Consider the following 26,432-nt stretch of genomic DNA (forward strand, 5'->3'; position numbering starts at 1 on the left):
AGAAATTTCGTGCCAAACCCCCAACGTTTCATCACTTCTAACATGAATGGCCATGATACTGAGTCAAATGCTTTCTGTAGATCAATAGAAAGAAGCATTCCCCTTTGATTAGTATCACCAGTCCAACCCGAGTTCAAAATGGAGATCAGATCCACAGCCCTCCTAACCTGATCAGGACCTTGCCTTCCAGCGATGAAGCCTACTTGATCTTTACTAACATACTGGCCAATGAAAGAGGACATTCTATTGGCCATTACCTTAGTGAGTATCTTAAGATCGTTGTTAATGAGGGATATAGGTCTATAGTTTTCCACCAGGCTATGGTCTTTTTCTGGCTTTGGGATAACCGAAATATAAGCTAAATTAAGTTGCCTGTCTATGGGAACTCCACCGGTCATGTGGTTGAAGAATTTAACCATGTAGGGTGTTAAAATGCTCGAATATGTTTTATAATAAGCACTTGAAAACCCATCAGGGCCCGGGGCTTTATCTAATTTTAGGTTTTTAATTACTAACAATACTTCTTCAGCTGATATGGGAGACTCCATCATTTCTCTATGAACTTCAGTCAATTGAGGTAGATTCAAATTGTCTAGAAAATCATCCATTCCCTCTGAAGAAGAATCATCAGTGGATGCATAAAGCTTAGAAAAAAAATCATGAAAGGCCTCCATTATCTTCCTAGGATTCAGGGTAAGAGAACCATCAGTCATCCTTATTTTAGGGAGAGACCGTGATTGAAATCTGGGTGAGAGTTTATGAGCTAGCATCGGGCCTATTTTATCTTTAAATTTATAGAAATTAGCTCCAGTCCATTTCATATCTTCCCCAGCTTTGGTGGTAAGTACCAAGTTTAGGGCAGATCTAGCTGCATCAAGTGCCTGAGTAGGAAAGTTAAGAGGATCAGATTTATGTTTTTTACGGAGCTCTATATAGTTGTTTTCCAGCTTCCTTATGTCTATGTTTCTTTGTTTCTTGAGGCCAGCGGCCACTTGTATAATTTTGCCTCTGATAGAAGCCTTGTGGGCAGCCCACAGAGTTTCAGGGGACACATCTCCTGTATCATTATGCTTAAAGTATTCTAGAAGAGATTGCTCAATATCCTTCAGTAGGGCAGGGTCCTTCAAAATAGAATTATTTAGTGTCCAATGAGACACTTTAGGAGAAGTGTCCTCTCTCCTCAGTGACAATAGAACCATCGAGTGATCTGACCAAGAAACATCAACTATGTGAGACTTAATGGCAGCTGGGACGTGATGGTTAGAGATTAATATATGATCTATACGCGAATAAGAATGGTGAGGGTTAGAATAGTGAGTATAGTCCTTAATTTTGGGGTTCAACTCCCTCCAGATGTCAGTTAATCTAGACTGATGTAGAATGCGTGCTACTTGTAGACTAAGTTTAGTCGGTCTGACGATTCCATTGACAGAAGGTTTGGACTTATCCAATCCTGTGTCAAAAGCTAGGTTAGAGTCTCCACCCATAAGAATGATCCCCTCCATAAATGGTCGGAGGGTATCAAGCATCTGAGAGAAAAACTTTTTCTGACCTCTGTTAGGAGCATAATAAGAAATAAATGTGTATAGTCTGCCATCAAGGGTACCTTGTAACAATAGAAACCTACCTTCCGGATCTCCGAATTCTTTAGTCAGGTTAAAATTACAATATCTAGAAAACAAAATGGCCACACCCTTAGTTTTGTTTTCTGCTTTAGCTAGGTAAAACATTGGAAAGTGGGCATGCATAAAGGAAGGGTTGTATCGTTTAGGAAAGTGGGTTTCTTGAAGGAAAACCACATCTACACGGAGAGACTTATATACTTGAAAAGCTTTGCGCCTCTTAACAGGAGAATTCAACCCCTGAGTGTTGTGAGTAACAACACTAAGGGGTTTAGATACATCATTCGATCCAGCCATAAGTCTTGTCGGCATCTATGAACATGCGGGACCGTACAGATATCATCAATAGTCTCGTAAATACGAACAATGGCAGGCAGGCTGAAGAAACGAAAAGAGTATGAAGAAGAAAGAAAAAGAAATGAAAAGGAGAGATAAGAAGAGAAAAATAAAAAAACATATAGCACAATAAACTATTAGATCGTGCAAGGTCAATTCGTGACCCAGAATGGGGGAAGAGAAGAATGATTCTTCTTCCCTCATTCAAACAAGAAATTTTTGCATAGTCCCAGAAAAGGACTATATTCTTACCCATTGGGTCGACTAAGTGTCGACACAAGAGATAAGTTGAGGTTTAAATACCTCACCGTCTTCAGTTGTCGACAAATTAAAAAATTACATCTAAAAACAATTTTCAAGAAAAAAGGCAATTTTGAATCAGAGGATGACCAGAAAAAAGAGGGGAAAAATCTAAAGAAAAACTGCATTCAACCAGGTATTCAAACCCGGAATCTCTTTTTTTTTTTTTCCCCCCCTTTTTTTTTTTTTCAAAAAGCATCCGTGAAAACATTCATCTGAATCAAAGAATAAGAGAAACGTCCTGGGTAAGTCTATTCAATATTCAGGGGACTTGGTCACCTCCAATTTTCCTATATTTGACCTTGTTCCATGGATTCCGAGTCGGACTAGTAGGAGTGTTTCTCTTGGTAGATTGAACTGGAGGTGGAGTAGTGTCCATGGCAGGTTCAAGAGAAATAATTTTCAGATCAAACAGAAGTCTTTCACCCTCTTGGAAACTATGGATCACATGGTTTCTACCATTATAATTGAATTTTAAGGCAAAGGGGAAAGCCCATTTATATTTGATGTCTTTGTTAATAAGGGCAGACAATAACGGTTTCATTGCTCTTCTTTTCTGAATAGTGTATGGAGAAATGTCAGAGAATATTTGTATGGTATTACCTTGGTATTGAAGATTCTCCTGTTGTCTGGACCGTTTCATAATGTTCTCCTTGGTAGAGAAATAATGAGGCTTGACCACCACATCCCTGGGTAAGCCATCTCTTCTTAGTGGACCTAATGATCTATGAGCCCTATCAATTTCCAATTTTATATCAGGCATAGATGGAAGGAGAATTTTCATAATGTCTCGTATTGCTGAATGAACGTCCATAATGGACTCAGGTAGACCCCTAACCCTGAAGTTTTCTCTTCTTGACCTGTTTTCTAAATCATCGATTTTAGCCTGAGCGGCCTCCAGTTGTTCCTGTAGGAAGTGGATATGGTCATCATGTTGTTCAGTTTTCGAAACATTAGTGTCCAATTTATTTTCCACCGAGTCAATCCTGTTGCCAAGACATTGGAAGTCTGCCCTAATATCTTTAGTAATTTTCTCAGCCGTAAGAGCTAGACCCCTTTCCATCATTTCAGAGATCCTGTTATAAAGATCAGCAACATTGAAAGAAACTTCTGGTGCATTTTCAGTGTTAGCAGTCACTTGTATAGGGTCATGTGAGGGAGGCACCACAGAAATCCCGTGATCCGCCATTGCAGGTATTATGCCCTCCCGTACTACAGATGAAAATAAGGCTGTAGTTGTAGTTGAACCTAATGAAGGAGATGATGAGGAGGGCGGTACATGAGACGAGAACTGTTCATTAAACTGAGGTTCCACCATAGACATCTGAGGGCCTGTAATAGGAGGGGTGTCCATATCAAGGAGACACTCTTTGATAATTGAGTTCTTATTATTTTTTTTTTTACCTTGTTTCCCCTTCATATATAAGAAGTGCTGTAAGGAATCCGTATCAGTATGAGTAAAGTCGCTCTATAGTTTAGAATCAACAGTTTACTCCAATATCAGTTCCTATAGGTGTAATAGACCTATAACTATCATCAGTCAATGGGTGTTAATTATGTGATCAATCTAAACCCAGTTTTGAGCCTTTATAATAAGTATTGTAAAAAGGCCAGCATCATAAAAATGCCTCAAATTACATATCATGCAGATTTCATGTTAGCGTATAGGATTGCAGCTTGTGTCGACTAACATCAGACGGTGCGTTGAAACACCTCAGTAAATTCCCATAGCAGGGATAATTATAGGATAATCCTCAGTTTATAGAAGAGATACATGTTTTCCAAGGTATTGCATCCAGATCTGAGGTGATAATTTGACACCACACAGGGTGTAAGGATCACTGTATATACCTATTCCTCTGTTAATATTATCAGTATGAATCCTTATAGAGTTCCGTTGTACGTCAGTGGATCTCCTTCTTATCTGGTAAAAATCAAGGTCTCTACTAGCCTTAGAATAATGTGTTTGAGTATTAGTCTCCCACAGCCACGGTATTATAGAGAGTATATTAATGACCTACCGGCCTATATATGGCTCAGAGTTTCCTTATTCTGAAGGCTAGTCTTTTATAGGCAGAATTTGTGGGGGAAAATATTCAATTACTGTAACATCCACCTCACTTTGAGTTTCCTGTGTCAGTATACTTGTAGGCCACAAGATGGCAACGTCACCTCAGCAGCTGTAATACAATCTGCGTCATAGGGCCTCCCACAATGGAAACAAGTTCTTCCTCCAGTTTCCAGGTGAGGTGTGCGATCCGGATATCTCCCTCAGAGTGGAGGGCAGCAGGTAGGAGTGTCACTGTGACCTGATCGTCCGTAATCCCTGTCCCACCCGACCGTGTCTACTTAGGCCACAGTATGGCGATTGTGCACCTGTGAGGGAGAAGGCCTCGGTGACCGTCACTATAGCGTGTAGCTCCTCCGCTGAAGAACGGGTGCTCTCCCAGTGGCGCCCGCTCGATGGGTCAGGCAGCCCGGTGTGACGTGGATGGGGGTTTTTTTTTTTTTTTTTTACTACCGTTCTGTCGATCCGTCCGAAATCGAGCACGGTGATTTCCGAGGCTTTGTAGGCCTCAAAATGGCCGCTGTGATCCTATGAGGGATCAAGCCTCGTCATGTATTATAGAGCTGGCGAATCATCCGGACCTCCCAAAAATGAATGATGCAGCATCTGAAGAGTCCCGGGTACCGGATTCTAAGTTTGGGGCACACAGAATCCTGATTCGGTAACGGATGGCTATCGATTGGTTTAGGACAGGCAGAGCTCCCTCAAAACACGTCCAGCGCCATCGACGTCCAGGCCACGCCCCTTTGACGTCACTTCCGCCCAGCAAAGCTATGAGGACGGGTGGGGGCCATCTTGCCCTCACTACAGTCCTCACTCTCCAGGCGGCAGCATCCGATCTCCTCCGCCACTACCGACGGCTCCGGTAAGCGGCGGAGGGCGCGGAAAAGCGGCGGGAGGGGCCCTCTCCCGCCACCGATAACGGCGATCTCGAGGCGAATCCGCCGCGGAGACCGCCGTTATCGTTTACACGGCAGCCCACTGTAAAGGTGGATATCCCGGTTCTGGCAGCAGCTGCTGCCGTTACCGAGATATTCAGCTTTAAAAATAGGACGTATATATACAGTGGGCTGTCGTTAAGTGGTTAAAGCCGGATTTGGATACAAAAAGATTTCCCAAGCTTTAAACATCCCAAGGAGCACTGTGCAAGCGATAATATTGAAATGGAAGGAGTATCAGACCACTGCAAATCTACGAAGACCTGGCCGTCCCTCTAAACTTTCAGCTCATACAAGGAGAAGACTGATCAGAGATGCAGCCAAGAGGCCCATGATCACTCTGGATGAACTGCAGAGATCTACAGCTGAGGTGGGAGACTCTGTCCATAGGACAACAATCAGTCGTATACTGCACAAATCTGGCCTTTATGGAAGAGTGGCAAGAAGAAAGCCATTTCTTAAAGATATCCATAAAATGTGTCGTTTAAAGTTTGCCACAAGCCACCTGGGAGACCCACCAAACATGTGGAAGAAGGTGCTCTGGTCAGATGAAACCAAAATTGAACTTTTTGGCAACAATGCAAAACGTTATGTTTGGCGTAAAAGCAACACAGCTCATCACCCTGAACACACCATCCCCACTGTCAAACATGGTGGTGGCAGCCTCATGGTTTGGGCCTGCTTTTCTTCAGCAGGAACAGGGAAGATGGTTAAAATTGATGGGAAGATGGATGGAGCCAAATACAGGACCATTCTGGAAGAAAACCTGATGGAGTCTGCAAAAGACCTGAGACTGGGACGGAGATTTGTCTTCCAACAAGACAATCATCCAAAACATAAAGCAAAATCTACAATGGAATGGTTCCCAAATAAACATATCCAGGTGTTAGAATGGCCAAGTCAAAGTCCAGACCTGAATCCAATCGAGAATCTGTGGAAAGAACTGGAAACTGCTGTTCACAAACGCTCTCCATCCAACCTCACTTAGCTCGAGCTGTTATGCAAGGAGGAATGGGCAAAAATTTCAGTCTCTCGATGTGCAAAACTGATAGAGACATACCCCAAGCGACTTACAGCTGTAATCGCAGCAAAAGGTGGCGTAACAAGGTATTAACTTAAGGGGGCTGAATAATTTTGCACACCCAATTTTTCAGTTTTTTATTTGTTTGAAAAAGTTTGAAATATCCAATAAATTTCGTTCCACTTCATGACTGTGTCCCACTTGTTGTTGATTCTTCACAAAAAATTACAGTTTTATATCTTTATGTTTGAAGCCTGAAATGTGGCAAAAGGTCGCAAAGTTCAAGGGGGCCCAAATACTTTCACAAGGCACTGTATATATCTCATGTTTAGGTGTTCCACGTAAGTAAGCAACAAATGTCAGAAAAGGTTTGGTCTTTAAATGGTTAAACTTCCTTCATCTTTGATAAAAGAACGAAAAGATACTTTGTTTCTACTTATTCGCATAATAAAACTTGGCAGGCTGCCTGGATTTTGTTTTTCCTGCTGTGAGAACTCTCTGCACTTGTTAGACAGAATCATGACATGCTGTTTTGAAGATCGGGAAGGGAAAAAGATTGCAATTTTCATTCTTGGGGATAAATCGTGCAGCTCTAGTAGGATGTAAAGACAGGGGGGGGGGTTATTTACACATGCCACATGTCGCATGTAATTTATTTTGGCGAGTGGTTACCTAGTCTTGACAGGTACTGCCTGTCCCACTTCCTGCTTCTATCGCCTAGGCGACGACTACTCTCTGCAATCTTCTGGAACATGTCACAGGTCCCAGAAGATTGCCTGGCCACTATGAGAGCGCAGCACGTCCCACGCATGCGTACACGACTGTAAAGCCGCAAGCTGTCACAGCTGGGTGCCCACACTTGCAATGACGGCGCTGCTGAGAGGAGGGGGGAGAGGAGTGAGGGACAGGTGGGACAGGTAAATGTCTGTTTATTAAAAGTCAGCAGCTACACTTTTTGTAGCTGCTGACTTTTAATAAACTTACAAATGAGTTAAACTCTGCTTTAAGCTCCTAGAAGCAGTTATTAACATTTTTCTCTGTTCCTAGAGGCTAGTGTTATCCTATGGTTCCATGCACACTACTTTAGGCCATCATCATTTTTTGAGCTTCAGCCCTGGTTCACATTGGTACAACTTGACATGTCAAATTGGCGGCAATTGCACCGTCCTAATCGGTGCGGAGCTGCAACGATTTCAAAAAGTAGTTTCTGTACCACTTTTTGCAATTTTAGGCTGCAATTTACATTGACATCTATGCAGAAACCTGCACAGATGTCTCTAAAATCGCAGATTCCGCGTCTAGAAGCAGAAAAAAAAATTGTTTTTGTAGAGTTTTTGGGAGCATTTTTCCGGCAGAAAAAACCCCGCTACTAACAGTTTTTTTTAACCACTTAAGGACCCGCTCATGTACATATACGTTGGAATTTTAAAGATGGATATCTCGGTAACGGCAGCAGCTGCTGTCACAACCGAGATATCCATCTTTTCATTGAGTGGTCCTGTAAACGATAACGGCGGATTCACCGCAAGATCACCGTTATCGGCGGCGGGAGAGGGTCCCCCTCCGCCGCTTACCGGAGTCGTCGGCAGCGGCGGAGGCGATTGGGTCCTGTCCCCTGCTCGGCTGGGATACGAGTGAGGGCAAGATGGCCCCCACCCATCTCCATAGCAAAGCAGAGTGGAATCGACGTCAAAACGTCACTTCCGCCCATGCTTCTTAAAGCAATATTTTCTTGTTGTCATTTTTTGTAAATATATAATTATATATATATATATATATATATATATATATATATATATATATATATATATATATATATATATATATATATATATATATATATATATATATATATAATATGTTTGGGGGTTTAAGTAATTTTCTACCAAAAAAAAAACTTGTAAACACCAAATCTGAAAAACAGGCAAGGTCCTTAAGTGGTTAAGCACTTTTTTTCCCCCCTTCGTGTACTGTAATAAACGCTAATAAAATGCTAACGTTCCTAAACATTACTAAAATCCTACTAAACGCTGGCACAAAAACCCTATTTTAGATCCAGCGTTTTTTTTTTGCAGTTGCAAGTGTGCATGGAGTCTAAAGCAACCTGTCAAGTTAAAAAATGATTTATTCTTTATTAAAAATTACTCCGTTTAACCCCTTAATAACCCTTAATTTACTCTAATCAGCCTTTATTAACACCTTATTCTCCTTCTCCAATTATTATTTTATAAACTATTGGTAATTATAACTTTGTTTGTTTTGTTAATATTTTTAACATATTTACACGTTCCACGTTGAAAAAAAGCATAACATATATATTTATATAAAATATGTTTTTAATTTGTAAAAAATTTTCAATGCTTTGTAGCATTGCTGACAGCTAAAGTGTAAACAAAACCGTTGCGGTGGGTATTGGCGAGTAGTATTATAAAAAAAAAAAAGGAATTTGTGCATCTCTATTAGCTTCACACCTAACCGCTAAGGTGCAGTGCGTTGAAAACATTCGCAGTTTTGCCAATCTCAATGTGCACTGTGTTAGGCACCTCTTTTAAGATGAATGGATTGGAATGCACCTTAGTGGTTCAGAATTTGGACTGCAATGTGTTCGCACATTTCTGCGCACCTCAATGCATCGGGGGTGCTATTCACAATGAACAGCCCTGCATCGCACTATTGCAAGTAGTGTGCAGTGTCGCACAGCAATGCGCACATGAGTATGAAAATCCCCATAATATAGCAGTGTGTAAGCCTAGGTTCACACTGACAGTGGGAATAAAATCACGCAAGTTCAGCTGAACACAATTTCATTCACGACTTCGGGGGACGTTTTTAGAAATCTGTGCGGGTTTCTGCACAGATGTCTCCAAAAGTAGTAGAGAAAATACTTTTGGGAATTGATGTGGTGTCGCACTGATTCGGACGGTGCCATTGCCACTGAGTTGACATGTCAAATCGCTCCAACGTGAACCAAGGCTTAAGCCGATTCCAAAGGGGCAATTTTACCCTAGAGGCAAATCACCAATGGGGGGGGGGGGTTGGATTGCTAAAAGGGCTGCCTGTGTGTCGCTAAGGAATCGTTCCCTCTGTGGCCACATATCACTGACCCATACGCTGCTGACTTTTTGTTTGCTAACGATGTGAGCGACATCTTGCTGCCGCTGCTACAAGGAGAGGGACTCCATAGGGACACACAGGCAACCTCATGCCAATTTGGACACATCGTCAGCGGCAGTCGCCCATCTGACATCGGCCCCCCTCACAGCAAGCCTTGCTCTAATGCAGATCTGTTGCCTTTACCATAGGAATAGTCAGTGATCCTGCAAGAAGGTGCCCTGTGTGTACAGAGTACTGACTCCCAGCCTGTGTTTACATTTGGTGACAGGGTCTCTTTACAGTAAAAGTCTGACATGCAGCAACCTATAACCCACACACTCAACTCTCACACCAGAACATGTCCCCCTCCTGTATACAAGACGTCACAGGCTCCAGCTGACATGCATTGTGTTATTGATGTGTACTCAGCATTCAGGTGTCTATGACGCTTCTCTTACCGCTTGCAGACAATTCTCTGCTGTCTTCTTCTTCCTGGTAACAGGCCCCTGACAAGCCCCGGGGATTCCCAGACACACTGAGGAAATAGGGGGGGTTGTGAGGGATGGAACAGAGGGCACCTCCGCCGCACCCACCACAACACAAAGGGGAGGGGACAGCGAACACACAACGGTCGCAGCGTTGATGACGCCAGATTCCTGGCTAGGCGACTGAATGGGCAGAAGTGCGGCGCGGTGGTCGCGTCTAGATGACGTAGCGGCACAGCATTGGCGGAAGGGTTTAGAGCTGCGGCATGGCTTCGGTGGTACTGAGTGAGGCAGAGAAGGTTTACGTTGTGCACGGGGTACAGGTACGACCTCCTCAGGGAAGTGAGGGAGGGGAGAGGGGTCTGCTGTGTTCTCACGCTAATGAAAGTTCATTAAGCTTTTAGAAATAGCAGTGTACAGTGACTGTATAGCAAAAGAATTCTGCACTAGAGGGATACGGGGCTAGTTTCAGTCACATGCCTGATGAAGGGATCCTTTGAGGCCCCGAAACGTTGATATTGGCTGTAAAAATGTGATCGCTAAATAAAGTTTTGGAGTTGGAGCCATTCTGAAGATCCATGGTGTGCTGGTTACATTTTTCTCGCCCTGTCTCTAGCTTTAGCACTCCCTGGTATGGAGCAAGCAGGACAAATAGAAACTGCATGCAAAGTACTGAAGCCAGTGGATCAACATGACAGCCAGAAAGATAGCATTTTAGAAGAGGTATGTACTGGCAGCCTGCATATCCCCCTAGTACAGGATGTATTACCACTTCAGTACCAGGGGCACTTTCACCCCTTTCCTGCCCAGGGCCAATTTTCAGCTTTCATTGCATTTCACTGTTCTAAGCAACCATTTTTTTCTGAATGATATCCACTCATTCAGTTATTGCTATTGTGACTACCCGTGATTAGCTGCAGCTAATCGCATGTCACAGATGGGCTGTGACTGGCCCTGTCTGTACCTTGTGATCACTGTGATTATTCACAGCGGTCAACACTAGTGATGGGCTCGGGTGTGTTTGAAACCTCACGTCTTGAATCCCCGATAGGAAGCCGACACTGCACATTGCTAATCACAGGCAGCAAGACATTTCTCGGTCCGCAGCTGCACAGATCGGGAAATGTCTCGCTGCCTGTGATAAGCGATGTGCAGTGTCGGCTTCCTGGCGGGATCGGGCACATGAGGTTTGCCAGGTACTGCCATGAATGGTCACAGCGATCACATGATACTAGCAGCGGACCGGTACACTGATCTGTCACACAGCAGGTGACAGATCATAGCGTGGCCCGATCCTGAGAGGATGTCATATGACGTCCACCTACAACGAGAGGGTTCCAGCACGGCTGTCAATTACCATAGGCTGGACGAGAAGCTGTTAAAGTTGGGGATGCATCAATCCCATTTTTTTTACAGCAAGTACAAGTACCGATACTTTTTTTTTTTTTTTTTTAAGCACTCACCGATATCAATTACCAATACCTACCGCAACTGTTTTGTTTACACTTCAGCTGTCCGCAATGGTGCAAAGCATTAAAAAGTTAGTTACAAAATGATTTAATATTTTGCGCTTTTTTCAATGTGAAACGTGTAAAAATATTCACGGACAAAGCAAACAAAAAAAAGTTTTAATTATTAATAGTTTTTTTCATAAAATAGAAGCAAGCAATAAAAATCATCAGGAAAATAATAATTAAACGGAGAAGTAGAATAAGGCGTAAATTAGGGCTGGTTAGAGTACATTAAGTGTTAAACAGAGAAACGTTTAATTTAACCACTTGCCGCCCGCCAATGACATATTGACGGCGGCAAAGTGGTTGTCTGATCCTGACCGGACGTCATATGACGTCCTCAGGATTCTTAGCCGCTGCGCGCCCCCGGGGGTGCACATCGCGCCGATCGTTGTTGCGGGGTGTCAGTCTGACACCCCGCAACACCGATCTCGGTAAAGAGTCTCTCACGGAGACTCTTTACCACGTGATCAGCCGTGTCGAATCACGGCTGATCACGATGTAAACAGGAAAAGCCGTTGTCGGCTCTTCCTCACTCGCGTCTGACAGACGCGAGTATAGGAGAGCCGATCTGCGGCTCTCCTGACGGGGGGGCTCGCGCTGATTGTTTATCAGCGCAGCCCACCCTGGACCACCAGGGTGGGCAAAAAAATAAAAAAAAGTCTGTAAAAAAAATAAAAAAAAAAAGCATAAAAAAAAAAGATGCCAATCAGTGCCCACAAATGGGCACTGACTGGCAACATAGCTAAATCAGTGCCGCTCCAGTGTCCATCAGTGCCACCCCACATTGTCCATCAGTGCCACCCTACAGTGTCCATCAGTGCCACCCCACAGTGCCCATCCATGCCCAGTGCCCACCTATCAGTGCCCATCTGTGCCACCCATAAGTGCCGCCCATCAGTGCCGCCTATGTGTGCCCGTCAGTGCCGCCTATGTGTGCCCATCAGTGCCGCCTATGTGTGCCCATCAGTGCTGCCTATGTGTGCCCATCAGTGCCGCATACAAGCGCCGCCAATCAGTGCCACCTCATCTGTGCCCGTCAGTACTACCTCATTGATGTCCATCAGTGCCATCTCATCGGTGCCCATCAGTGCCCGTAATTGAAAGAAAACGTACTTATTTACAAAAAAATTAACAGAAAAAAATAAAAACATATTTTTTTTCAAAATTTTCAGTCTTTTTTTAGTTGTTGCGCACAAAAAAAAAAATCGCAGAGGTGATCAAATACCACCAAAAGAAAGCTCTATTTGTGGGGAAAAAAGGACGCCAGTTTTGTTTGGGTACAGTGTAGCATGACCGCGCAATTGTCATTCAAAGTGCGACAGTGCTGAAAGCTGAAAATTGGCTTGGGCGGGAAGGTGTATACGTGCCCTGTATGGAAGTGGTTAAAAACAAAAAATACTTCATCTGCAGATCAAAGTTCATCCCTTTTATCTGTAGATGAATAAACAGAAAGATGCAAAATGAAACAATGTTTCTATTTATCATTCTGTTTTAGTGGCTGAGCAATGTTGTTGATAAACATTGTCGGGCTGTTTTTTTTTTTTTTGACAGCTCCAATTGTGGGAATTTGTTTACACTTCAGTTTTTAAAGGGCAATCCCACTGACAGCTGAATGAGTCATCAGTTGTTAAAGGGTTTGTAAAGGACATTTATTTTTATCTTTATAGCTTCCTTTTACCTTAATGCAGTGCTGTTTTAATGTCCTCATTGTTCGTTTTTGCTCTCAAGTTGCTGTAATTCTTCTCTGATCTGCACACTTCCTGGTTGTCTGTTTCCTGATAACCACAGTACTGGGAGCTTTCTCTCTGTGGTCACTAATCAAGGAGGTGTAATTACTGTGTGTCTAAAACCCCTCAACACCAATCAGTTTCGTTTTTTCAAACCATCACTGCCCTGTATTGGCTCTACAGCACAGAAGCAGGAAACGACATGCAAAAACGAAACTAGAAACTACAGGTACATTATATGATTGAGTTTTATTTATTTTTAATCGTTTTTTTAAAAGGAATCTGTTAAAGTGGAGTTCCACCCATAAATATAACATTACATCAGTAGTTTTAAAAAAATGTCATTAGTCCTTTACGAAAAAATATATATTTTTTAGATGCCTTCAAAGTGTTGTCGCTAGGCAAAATAGTTAATCTTTCCACTTCCTGCACCTAGGTGCTTAATACTTCCTAACCTACACCGCACAGACTCCTGGGAATGTAGTGGGTGTAACTTTCCAGGAGTCTGTGCACTCCCCAGTCTCAAAGAATCATGTGACTTGGACAGCACAGGTGCTGAAACCTGATCTGACACTGCTTGTGCAGCACTGAGCATGTGCGAGATTTGCAAGGCTGAAATCCAGGAAGTCATACAGTCTGGCTTCATGATGCCCACACTTAAGATGGCCCCAGTCAATTTCTATTTTATAAAGTGTTCTAAATGCTGTAACAACCTAACAAAACGGACCTTAGTTTACAGACTAACTTTACTAGAATACATTAAGCTTGTGTATTACAGGGGTATTTATATATAAAAAGTGAAATTGTGGCCGGAACTCCACTTTAACTATTATGTCTCTATACCCTGTAAACAGTCATTTCAGCAAAAAAAAATGTTTTATTTTAGGGCTGTTACTGATCAAAAATTTTCTGTTCGATTAATCGTTTTTATTTTAATCGATTAATCGACTAATTTCGATTAATTATAACGCACATACAGATCCAACTACTTTTAACTGATCTCCTTGGAGATAAAATCAATGTAGCTACATAAACTGTAAAAATGGTGCGAATAATACCAAACGGTACCAAAAGCAGTCATAAAAACATGTAGCTAAGTATGATGCTGGTATAAAAATGTGTACAACGATACCACTGCTGAATCCAGATGAGGAGAGGTTAACATCAGTCCGTCGGCATGTAGATGTCCCGTGAAGGGAACTATCACAACTCCCAGTGGATGGCTGTAGAATCCCAGGTTGATAGAGGGAAGTGTAACAGCCCTTGCGTGTGGCAGATAGTAAGGTCCCGCCGGCATGCAGATATTAAGGCACAACAAAGGAGCCCTTCAGGTGGACACGGCAAGCCCCGCCAGTGTCCGTGACGTTACTGGATCTCCAACGGAACTCCCTGAAGGCCCAGAAGCCAGCGGAGAGGTGAGTACCAATCAAAAGAATTTTAATCGATCAAAAAGATTTTGATCGATCAAAAAAATTAAAGATTAATTAAAAGTTAATTTGCACAGTCCTATTTTATTTACAACTCCTTTAAGGATGTGGCGGCCCCGCTCCTTAACAACTGGTATTTGCCAGTTTTTTTTTTACATTTCAGCTGTCAGTGAGGAATCCTGCTGACAGCTGAAAGAACCAAGCCTAAAAGCATCGGTTTCGGGTATTGGCGCATTTGCACGAGTACTCATGCAAATGCTTAGTATCGGTATAGGTGCAGCCCTAGCGTAAGAGAGGGTTAATGTCAAAACATTTTTTTGCCACCTGTGTCCCATTGAGAAGCTTTCCCTTCACTTCCTGTCTTATAGCCAAAAGAGGAAGTGAGAGGAAACCCCTCTAAAGTAAGGGTTTCCCTGGTTGTCACCATGATCACCAGAACTAGTGTCCCCTCACGGGCCCAGTTTTCACTGCATATAAAACCAAATTTGAGCTATGACAAGACCACCAAAGGTATAACCAAGGCAGAAAAAAATATCTAAAAATATGTAAATAAAGAGGCTAGGTTGTCCTGAAGACTTCAGGTTGGTCTGAATAAGCCAAAATATGCCTGCAGGGCTTTACTGTGCGAAAAAGACCACCGTATCCCTGGGGCTCCTTTTAGATGGGACAGAGCCTAGATATAGTAGCAGCTAGAGTGTTAAAACAAACCATTTACCACTGACAGGGTGATCAATGATCATCTTTTATGTACAACCTTTTATCCCAAGAGAAAAAAACTGTTGCTATAACTGATTGTTTAAAGCAGTAGTAAACAACATCAGAAAAAAAGAAATAGGCACTGGGCAGTTTAAGTCATAATGCATCGCATACTAGCACATGATGACAGACTTACCTGAGAGCAAAGCCCTCCGATGAAGGCGCTTTCATCTTCCTTCCGGGTTCGCAGGCTTCAGTGATATGAATGGTCTGAGCCGGCGATGACGTTGCTGACACTCGCGAGTCACTGGTTTACGACACGTCTCTGAAGGAGCCACGGAGGCAATTAAGTTCACCGTTTAGGAGATATTTACTTTAGATGCAGCCGGTGATGTCACAGGTATGTCGTTCCTTTAGAGCTCATGCACTGGTGACATCACCGGCTGCATCTAAAGTAAAAATCTCCTAAACTGTGTGTGTTTTAGGAGATTTTTTACTGTACCCAGAGGTAAGCCTTATTATAGGATTACCTATAGATAAACATCATACAAGGGAGTTTACTCCCACTTTAACTGCATAGTCAGCTGGAGTTTGGCTTCAATTTGTTAGTGTATACAGTGAGGAAAATAAGTATTTGAAAACCCTGCTATTTTGCAAGTTCTCCCACTTGGAAATCATGGAGGGGTCTGAAATTGTTATCGTAGGTGCATGTCCACTGTGAGAGACATAATCAAAAAAAAAATCCAGAAATCACAATGTATGATTTTTTTAACTATTTATTTGTATGATACAGCTGCAAATAAGTATTTGAACACCTGAGAAAATCAATGTTAATATTTGGTACAGTAGCCTTTGTTTGCAATTACAGAGGTCAAACGTTTCTTGTAGTTTTTCACCAGGTTTGCACACACTGGAGGAGGGATTTTGGCCCACTCCTCCCCACAGATCTTCTCTAGATCAGTCAGGTTTCTGGGCTGTCGCTGAGAAACACGGAGTTTGAGCTCCCTCCAAAGATTCTCTATTGGGTTTAGGTCTGGAGACTGGCTAGGCCACGCCAGAACCTTGATATGCTTCTTACAGAGCCACTCCTTGGTTATCCTGGCTGTGTGCTTTGGGTCATTGTCATGTTGGAAGACCCAGCCTCGACCCATCTTCAAAGCTCTAACTGAGGGAAGGAGGTTGTTGCCCAAAATCTCGCAATACATGGCCCCGGTCATCCTCTCCTTAATACAGTGCAGTCGCCCTGTCCCATGTGCAGAAAAACAGCCCCAAAGCATGATGCTACCACCCCCATGCTTCACAGTAGGGATGGTGTTCTTGGGATGGTACTCATCATTCTTCTTCCTCCAAACACGGTTAGTGGAATTATGACCAAAAAGTTCTATTTTGGTCTCATCTGACCACATGACTTTCTCCCATGACTCCTCTGGATCATCCAAATGGTCATTGGCAAACTTAAGACGGGCCTTGACATGTGCTGGTTTAAGCAGGGGAACCTTCCGTGCCATGCATGATTTCAAACCATGACGTCTTAGTGTATTACCAACAGTAACCTTGGAAACGGTGGTCCCAGCTCTTTTCAGGTCATTGACCAGCTCCTCCCGTGTAGTCCTGGGCTGATTTCTCACCTTTCTTAGGATCATTGAGACTCCACGAGGTGAGATTTTGCATGGAGCCCCAGTCCGAGGGAGATTGACAGTCATGTTTAGCTTCTTCCATTTTCTAATGATTGCTCCAACAGTGGACCTTTTTTCACCAAGCTGCTTGGCAATTTCCCCGTAGCCCTTTCCAGCCTTGTGGAGGTGTACAATTTTGTCTCTAGTGTCTTTGGACAGCTCTTTGGTCTTGGCCATGTTAGTAGTTTTATTCTTACTGATTGTATGGGGTGGACAGGTGTTTATGCAGCTAATGACCTCAAACAGGTGCATCTAATTTAGGATAATAAATGGAGTGGAGGTGGACATTTTAAAGGCAGACTAACAGGTCTTTGAGGGTCAGAATTCTAGCTGATAGACAGGTGTTCAAATACTTATTTGCAGCTGTATCATACAAATAAATAGTTAAAAAATCATAAATTGTGATTTCTGGATTTTTTTTTTAGATTATGTCTCTCACAGTGGACATGCACCTACGATGACAATTTCAGACCCCTCCATGATTTCCAAGTGGGAGAACTTGCAAAATAGCAGGGTGTTCAAATACTTATTTTCCTCACTGTATGTATATTTGCTGATGCATAGACAAACCCCCTTGCTCCCAGACTGACAATGCTCTGCTTCTTCATCCAGAGTGGGGGCACGATAATACGGGAGGTGTGTTACTGGCCAGATTACCAGGTACAAATAGAGGGGAAAAGGCCTAAAAAAAAAAAAACACGAATACAGCCACCACATATAAAGACTACATTATATTACTGTATATTTTTGTTATTGGATTTAAGACCATTTTTAATAGCATCCTGCATGCATGAACGAACATAAAAAAAAAAAATCACTGGTTACTCGCACCATGCAAGTCTAAAAGCATTCGTAAAGTCCATCCATAGTACAGGTCCAAACCACATCAGCCATGTAGTTCTGCATAAGGAGAGACCAGGCTGACAAAGCAGAAAGCTTCCCCAAAATGTCTCCTAGCAATGGAAACCTGATGCGGTGTGTAAGTGGATACCAGGAGCAAGGAAGACTTCCATGAGATGGGTGCTTCCCAGACATTGTAACTGCTGATGAGAACCCGGCTCACCTCTGATGCCAGTGGCCAAGTACACTAGAACAGAGAGCTAGTCTGATTTACCTACTTGCAGTCCACAATAGGTTTTAATTTGTGAGCATACTATACTTTTTTTTTATTTTTTATTATAGGATTGAAGAAAATCTCTACACAATGCTAGTGCACTTTTCTGTCTTTAGTTAACAGCTCACGTGTGAAAGTACCTCCTGCGTCTATGGTGACAGTCACATGTTCGTGGACAATTAGAATATATTGGTTCCCAGGCACATAGAGAATGAGAGCTTGGCTTCTGTCCAAATTTGCATATCAGGAACAGCATTGTTTAGGCTGTATTATTTAAGGGGAAAAAAAGAGATGTGTTATGGAGCTGATTTATAAAAGTATCACTATGCTTAGTAAATAGGTTTATTTTAGTGATACACAAACGTAACAAAATATTAAAGTGGTTCGGCTGCATTCACATCTAGGCGGACGAAATCGCGGCGTTTTGTCGCGGTAAAAATAGCGGCGTTTTGTACCGCGATTTGCGGCGACAAAACGCCGGTATTGTCCGCCTAGATGTGCCCCAAGATGACCCCCTCTATGGAGATGATTCCCATCTCCTAGCCGAACGCTCGAAGACGCCTGAAAAAAAGGTCCAGGACCTTTTTTCACGCGACAGGCGTTCGGCGTGGAGATGTGAACCATTTCCATAGAGGGACATCTGTTTTCAGCCCTCTGGCGGCAGCGGCGTAGCGCTACAGGCGTAAAAACGCCTAGGTGTGAATGCAGGCTTATTAAAGCCTTAAGGTTTTTCACCTTAATACAGTCTATGCATTAAGGTTAAAAACCTTCTGTGCTGCAGCTGCCCCCTCAGATCCGATCCAGCGATGTGGATGAGCGCAGTGGTTCCCACCGCTGCCTCTTTCCTCATTGAACAGATTGATGGCACTGTCAATCAAATATGGTGATGTGGCGGCAGGGACAAGTCCCGCTGTCTGTGTCAATGGACACAGTAACGTGACTCAGGAGCAAGCACGCATGGGTGTTCCCAGGGAAAGCCGCTTTTCCTGGGGGCACCCGATGAAGAGGAGGGGGCTGGAGCACCGATGGAGGACCCTCAGAAGAAGAGGATCCCCCAGAGCAGTGAAGTATAGCAGCATGTTTGTTGTTTTCATAAAATAAAAACAACTCTTTATAACCACTTTAAACTGTTTGAATTACAGCTCTCCTATGTGGTATTTGACTCAAAAAAATAATTGTATGAACCTCTTGTAGCGTTTTATATATTGGATTATGCATAATGACTGAATTTAACAGCTATCTGGTCACTATTTTTGTTGCATCATAAAAGTTACATAAGGTCCATCCTTATTCGGCCATACACTAGTCAAATTTAAACCGGTTCATGAAGTAGATAGCCCTGGTGACTGCCAGAAAATTGTCGGATAAAAATCAAAATCGGATGCAAAAAAAATGCAAAAAATCATAAAAATCCAATCGGATGCAGCTGCTGTATGGGTATTGCTGTTGTCGGGCCAGCTGACAAAATATAATAGAGTGGAAGATTTGTGTAGCGTGGATGGAGGAATCTTACACTAATACTAATCAAGCAATGTTTTTTTTCTCAGGATGATTTGCGGACAGATGGCAGAGGATGTGAAGACTACAGATGGATTGAAGTGGAGACTGATGTTGTGTCAAACACTACTGGATCTGCCCGCGTAAAAATCGTAAGAGTCTGCACCTTCTAGAAACAGAATCTAGAGTCAGCAAAGGCAGCACTTATTTTTATGTCCTCACATGTTCTATTTAAAAACGTATAGAGCCAACGACCCCCATGCGGACTACGGTCCAGATTTGGGAAAGGGGTTACGCTGCAGTCAAGGCAGCTGACACTATCTCACCCCACACGCCTGATATAGAACAATGCCTGTGAGGTGCAGAGGACAATCCATCCTCTTCTCTTAGCCTTCCTGGGTCTTGCACACTGTTTACCAGGTCTGGTGTTCATACCTTTCGTTAGAATTGGGGGGTATACACAAAAATGAAAATGGTTCTGGACACAATGTCCATTATTCTCTAGAAGACCCTGTCTTCTCTGTCTGCCTCTCGGCACATGTGCTCCACACTTATGGAAGATATAAGTACTAACGCTAGTAAAGCCATGGACAGGCTGTTTTCTGTGGATATTGTGTTATTGTTGTGTTTTTATTTACTTTTTTGATGCCGGGGGGGGGGGGGGGTCAGGATCCGAATTAAATTATAGGTAAATGTGCACATATCCTTAAGACCCCTTTCACACTGAAGCATTTTTACAGCGTTTCAGCGTTAAAAATAGCGCTATTAAAACGCTCATAAAACGCTCTCCATGCATCTCAATGGACCCTTTCACACTGAGTCCTGCAAGCAGCATCTTTGGAGCAGCTTTTGGGCGCTGAAAAAAAACGCTCCAAAAATGCCCCTCTCCATTGAAATGAATTGAAAGCGCTGTAAAAACGCCTTACCCTTTCACACTGAGGCGTTGCACTGGCGTGGCGTTGAGAAAAGTCATGCAATCAGCATCTTTGGAGCAGCTTTTGGGCGCTGAAAAAAAACGCTACAAAAACGCCCCTCTTCATTGAAATGAATTCAAAGCGCTGTAAAAACGCCTTACCCTTTCACACTGAGGCACTGCAAAAACGCCCTAAAACGTTAAGGTCTTAGCAGTGCTTTACCAGCACATTGGCTTTGCTTGAATAACGCTCGAATAACGCCCCAGTGTGAAAAGGGCCTAAAAGAGAAGTATGGCAAAAGCTTTTTTTGGCCAAACTTCTCTATTTGGTAACAGGAGTGCACTTATGTGTGCTCACCTGTGATCAAGAATCAGCCGACAGCAGGCTAAAGCCCGCTGTCTGCTGACGTCATACAGCTGCTCAACGATCTGAAAGAGTCCTGAGAATAATTTTGGGATCCACCCAGATGCCTGCTGAGAGCCTGAACCAGCCATTCCATCCTCTCTCCAGCTCCGCACTCCAGTGAGTGCTGGAGGGATAGAGTGTAGAGCAGTGACTAAAGACCCTTACACAAGATGAAAATATCTGACAAATGATCGTCCATTTTTTTTGCATGCCAGTCTTATATTGAAAATTCATAAGTTACTCAACTTACGAAAATTCTCGTATGACTGAATACACCTTCGGAAATTATGTATTGTATAGTAATTTATTCTTTCGTTTTTCGAACATGCATAATCTTGTTCCGATTTTAGTTTTTTGGACAAAACCTGCACTGATTAAACAAAAATTGTGCGATCTGGTATCGTACAGGAAAAATGTTTGTTTCTATGGATAATTTTGTATGATCGTCTCTCGAAAGCTGTGTACTAATGATCAGATAATTGTACGATCGATTCGAATGCGGTATATTCAGTCCGATTTTTCTAATTTTGTGTACTAGGCTTTACAGTCACTGCTCTCTGCTCAGATCTGAACGGGAACTGAGCGATCAACGGTCATGTGAACGATCAGTTCTCGGGCTTACAGTCTGAAAGGGACAGCTGTAGCAGTGCAGTGATGCTGCAGCCATAGAGGGGAGTATGAATTTTTATTTTGATTCCCACACTTCTCTTTTAAACAGCATAAGCTGTAGTAACATTAGATGAAAACAAAAAATATAATCAATAGCGCAAGAAGAGTGATTTGAAAAGTGCCTGATTTGATAGGTGCTTGGGTAACTATATTAACATTGCCCTCCCCACCAACAAATTTATGTTCTCATAAACCGGGTACATTGGATTTTTAATGTTCGAGGGTCCTATATTAAGGAAGTATGCATGTTGCCTTTTCTAAACTCTTCTAAAGAAAATGCTTGTTTCCTAGCTATCATGCGGTTCCAAAGGCTTCAGTATTTGAAGTCCCTGACCTAGAACGTGAGTGCATATCCGGAGTTCTGACTATACTTGCTGCATGCTTGTTCCAGGTCAGTGACTGCAAAAGTCAGGCAACCATACGGGGACAGTATTGGCAGCCCTTATTCTTCTCTCAGTATGGGTTTCCTTACTTAGTAGATGAATGCTGGCATTATTACAACTTGTAACTCTTGCCACGTGGTAGTTAAAGTTTTTTACTTTAGTTAGGAAACCTCTCTGGGTGTTCTACAGTATTTACATTGCAGATTTTAGCAAAATTTGCTGCAGCTTCCTACCTTTTTCTGGTCCGAAGAAAAAGCTGTCCTTGCATATTGATTGCCGAATGGGAAGGTCTTCCCTTCACCACCCAAGCATATCTCAGCATTCAGATGAGGAGTCTTCATCCTTTTTAGAAGTATGCAAGCCTTATGGAGTATCGCACCATAAATGATCATGCTTTTGCAATGATACCTAAAATTTTACTTGTATCTCATTGCGGACTTCTGGAAAAATCAATGAGCCAGTCGCACAAGGAAGCAGGAAATTAGATTTCTGGGGTCATTCTATATACAGATGGGAAAAGGCGTGTATTGCTTGTAGTGCAAGGTCCATTTTAAAGTAGCACTCCAGCCAAAAATAACAAGATAAAAATGAAAAGCCATTACAAAATACTAAAACAAAATAAGCTTTAATACTCACCTTTAATAAAGCAATTTTCCACCACAGTAATTTTTTTTTTTGCCATTAGATGCCCTCAGTCTGATGGCCAGCATGATTCAGCCCACTTTGTCTGATCCCAGGTCATCCTACCCACCCCAGTCTGTAACTAGACAGGTAAGGTACAGGTAAAGTCCCTCTGTCACTCTCACACTCCAGCCCTGCTATATGCGACCGGTCCATAATTTATAAAAGCTTTTTTTACAGACTCTTACAAATGCATGTAATGAAAGATGAATCCTTATTAAATTTTTAGCATTTTTGTAATCTATGACCACATTTTATGTGATTCAAGATCACAGCAGTACGTTTCTGCAGTATATGAACATTTTCCATGTTTTGACTCTTTAAAATGATACAAGTACAGAAAATGACCACAAACCCAGTGAGCTCCTAACTTCCTTTAGGCCCCTTTCACACTAGGGCGTTTTTTGGGCGTTATTCAAGCGTTTTTCAGGCGCTTTGGCATTAAAAAAAAAGCCTGTAAAGGGCCTGAAAGAAGTCTCATCTGCATACCCAATATGTAAAGACAGAGTGCTTTACACTGCCAGTGCCTGAAAAACGCTGGTAAAGCACCACTAAGACCCTAAAGTTTTTTAGGGCGTTTTTGCAGCACCTCAATGGAGAGGGGTATTTTTGGAGCGTTTTTTTCAGCGCCCAAAAGCTGCTCCAAAAATGCTGCTTGCAGGACTTTTCTCAACGCCCCACCAGTGCAACGCCTCAGTGTGAAAGGGCAAGGCGTTTTTACATCACTTTCAATTCATTTCAATGGAGAGGGGCGTTTTTGGAGCGTTTTTTTTCAGCGCCCAGAAGCTGCTCCAAAGATGCTGCTTCAGTGTGAAAGGGGTCTAAGTGAGCTGATTGCTCCCTGCTGCTGCTATATTGAAATCCCAAGCAGTATTATTAGCCCTGGCCAGTTATGCCTTCTGGACTTACTTCTTATGTTTAGCGATAAGGAGAGGGAAGTGTTCTGTGGTCCAGAAGTGAGAACTGCAGATGGAAGGGTAATTTCAGTGCAGCAGTGTCAGCTGAAAAAGGTTAGGGGCTCACTGGATTTCTGGCAGGCTCATCAGGTTTTTTTCTGTGCTTGCAGGATTTTTAAGGGGATAAAATATTGATAATTTGCATATATAGGAGATATGTACTGTGTGTGTTATCCCCCCCCCCTCTTTAAAGACATGCTGCACTTTAACTGGTTCACCTGTATTGGTTTGCAGTATGTTATGGTGGCTTCATAGTTGGAAAGTATCAGATCATAAACATAGTAGGCACAGGAGTCTCATGAATTATGTTTTTGTTTTCTTGTTTCAGGGTCACACAGATGTACTGGTTGGAGTCAAAGCAGAAATGGCGACACCTAAGTTAGATCGGCCATGTGAAGGGTTCTTGGAGTTTTTTGTGGACTGGTTAGTAGATGTCCATTTTTCTTAAATGTCACATCAGTTAAACCATTGTAATGTGTGAGGTTAATTTACCAAATCCGGAGGGTGCAAAATCTGGTGCAGCTGTGCATGGTAGCCGATCGGCTTTTAAAGGGGTTGTAAACCCTCGTGTTTTTTCACCTTAATGCAGCCATTGGCTCCCGCTGCTGTCAATCAAATCCAATGACGCGGCCGCCACGAGGCATACACTGGGCATCTATGGGCGCCGAGTGTATGACAGAAAAGCGCGCCAGAAGGTATCCCCCTTGGGAGAGAGCTTTACAGAGGGTGTTATCTAATGCGGGGAGGAGCTGCAAGAGCTGCCGTGGGACCACAGAAGAGATAGATCGGGGCAATTCTGTGCAAAACGAGCTGCACAGTGGAGGTAAGTATTATACAGGATTTATATAGCGCTAACAGTTTGCACAGTGCTTTACATTAGGGAAGACAGTACAATCACAATACAAATCAATACAGGAGGGATCAGAGGGCTCTGCGCGTTAGAGCTTACAATCTAGAAGATGATATGTTTGTTATTTAAAAAAAAAATTGAACCTTTAATATCACTTTAACCACTTGCTTACTGGGCACATAAACCCCCTTCGTTCCCAGGCGAAATTTCAGCTTCCGGCACTGCGTCGCTTTAACTGACATTTGCGCGGTCGTGCGACGTGGCTCCCAAACAAAATTGACGTCCTTTTTTCCCCACAAATAGAGCTTTATTTTGGTGGTATTTGATCACCTCTGCGGTTTTTATTTTTTGCACTATAAACAAAAAAAGAGCGACAATTTAAAAAATATATATATTTTTTTTTTTACTTGTTGCTATAATAAATATCCCAATTTTTTTTTAAAAAAAACTATTTTTTTTCTCAGTTAAGGCCAATACGTATTTTTCGACGTATTTTTGTAAAAAAAAAAATTGCAATAAGCGACTGGTTTGCGCAAAAGTTATAGCGCCTACAAAATGGGGAACAGAATTATGATTTTTTTTCATAATTTTTTTTTTTACTAGTAATGGCGGCGATCTGCGATTTTTATTGGGACTGCGATATTGCGGCGGACGTATCGGACACTTTCGACACAAATTTGGGACCATTCACATTTATACAGTGATCAGTGCTATAAAAATGCACTAATTACTGTATAAATGTGACTGGCAGGGAAGGGGTTAACACTAGGGGGTGGGGAAGGGGTTAACTGTGTAGCCTGGGTGTGTTCTAACTGTGTGGGGGGGAGGGGGTGACTGGGGGAGGTGACCGATGCTGTGTCTCTATGTACAAGAGACACAGATCGGTCTCCTCTCCTCTGACAGCACGTGCAGCTCTGTGTTTACACACACAGCTCCACGTCTCTGCTGTTACCGGCTGTGTCACCGACGATCGCGTGTACCCGGCGGACATCGCGGCCGCCAGGTACACGCATCGGGTCCCCAGCGATGCGGCGGCACAGTGGTTACCCGCCGCGCGCCCCCCAGTGGCGCGCGCGGGTAATGCATTTCAAATGACGTCCAAAGACGTCCAGTTGGCACCTGAGAACCGCGCTGTTGATGTCTTTTGTCAATAGCGCGGGTCTCAAGTGGTTAAAAAAAAAAAAAAAAAATTCAGTTTGTTCAATTAAGCTTTGACAAAAAAAAAATCTAGAAGCTGATTGGTTTCTATGCAGAGTTGCACCAGATTTTGCACTCTCCAGTTTTAGTAAATCAACCCCTGTGTGGAGAGGCCTTTGACTGCTGCAGTTTATCACAGATGTGTCTTCTGTTTTTATATTATCCTAAGATTGAAAGTCTACCTAATTTTCTTCTACGCCCTACTCCAGCCAAAATACTTCTATTTTTTTTCCTAATGTGTAGAAAAAGGTGAAAACCTCTTTCATGATTTGGGCTCCCTTTTGGGGAAATTTACTCCTCTCCTAGGGACCATACTGAAAGTGAGGAGAATTTTAGAGTTGTCCCCAAGCGAGAGGTGAGAGGAAATCGTGCAACTGAGCCAAATGTTTTGGTGACAATTGTCTGATTATAGGATTTTCCCTCGCCATGTGAAGATTTCTTCACCATCTCCAGGACAGGAAATTAAGGAAAATCTCCCCAGCGGGGCAAAGATAGAAAATGATTAACTTGATGAGTGCTATGACGCCTCCATACTCTATCCAACACCTAAAAAAGTTTAAGCAATACATACATTTTAATTCAGTGGAAAAAAACCTTTGTAAAATGTGTGTGGCAGCGCCCTCTAATGTTCAAAAATGTTAACCATTGTAAAGAGTTTGTTCACCATGCATTATTATTTTTTATATTAAATGAAGGTCTTCTCTTTGGTATCTGTGGTGATTTGACATGTATTCTTTCATCAGAAAGGCAATTGCCATATACTGTTATTCTTCTTATCTTAACAGAAAGTGAAGTGACTTGAGAGAATGTAAGTGGGTCACAGCAGGAGTTCATGAAGTGTTTTCAGCTGGGATTTAGAATTT

At 42.7% G+C, this 26,432-nt stretch overlaps 2 protein-coding genes across 2 annotated transcripts in view; one reads left to right on the forward strand and one right to left on the reverse strand.

The window, feature by feature from the left end:
- Positions 1–9,975, reverse strand: part of ZDHHC3 (zinc finger DHHC-type palmitoyltransferase 3) — a 98,237-nt gene extending 88,262 nt beyond the window's left edge. The window contains exon 1 of the mRNA XM_040353142.1: positions 9,837–9,975. The gene's annotated coding sequence lies outside the window, so the exon portion shown is untranslated. The remainder of the gene's footprint in view (positions 1–9,836) is intronic.
- Positions 9,976–10,032: 57 nt separating this feature from the next.
- The window catches only part of EXOSC7 (exosome component 7), a 43,957-nt gene continuing 27,557 nt past the window's right edge, over positions 10,033–26,432 (forward strand). The window contains exons 1-3 of the mRNA XM_040353144.1: positions 10,033–10,186; positions 19,565–19,666; positions 23,851–23,945. Coding sequence (XP_040209078.1) covers positions 10,130–10,186; positions 19,565–19,666; positions 23,851–23,945 — 254 coding nt within the window. The 5' untranslated portion in view covers positions 10,033–10,129. The remainder of the gene's footprint in view (positions 10,187–19,564; positions 19,667–23,850; positions 23,946–26,432) is intronic.

Source organism: Rana temporaria, chromosome 5, assembly GCF_905171775.1.
Source record: "Rana temporaria chromosome 5, aRanTem1.1, whole genome shotgun sequence".
NCBI lineage: Eukaryota > Metazoa > Chordata > Amphibia > Anura > Ranidae > Rana > Rana temporaria.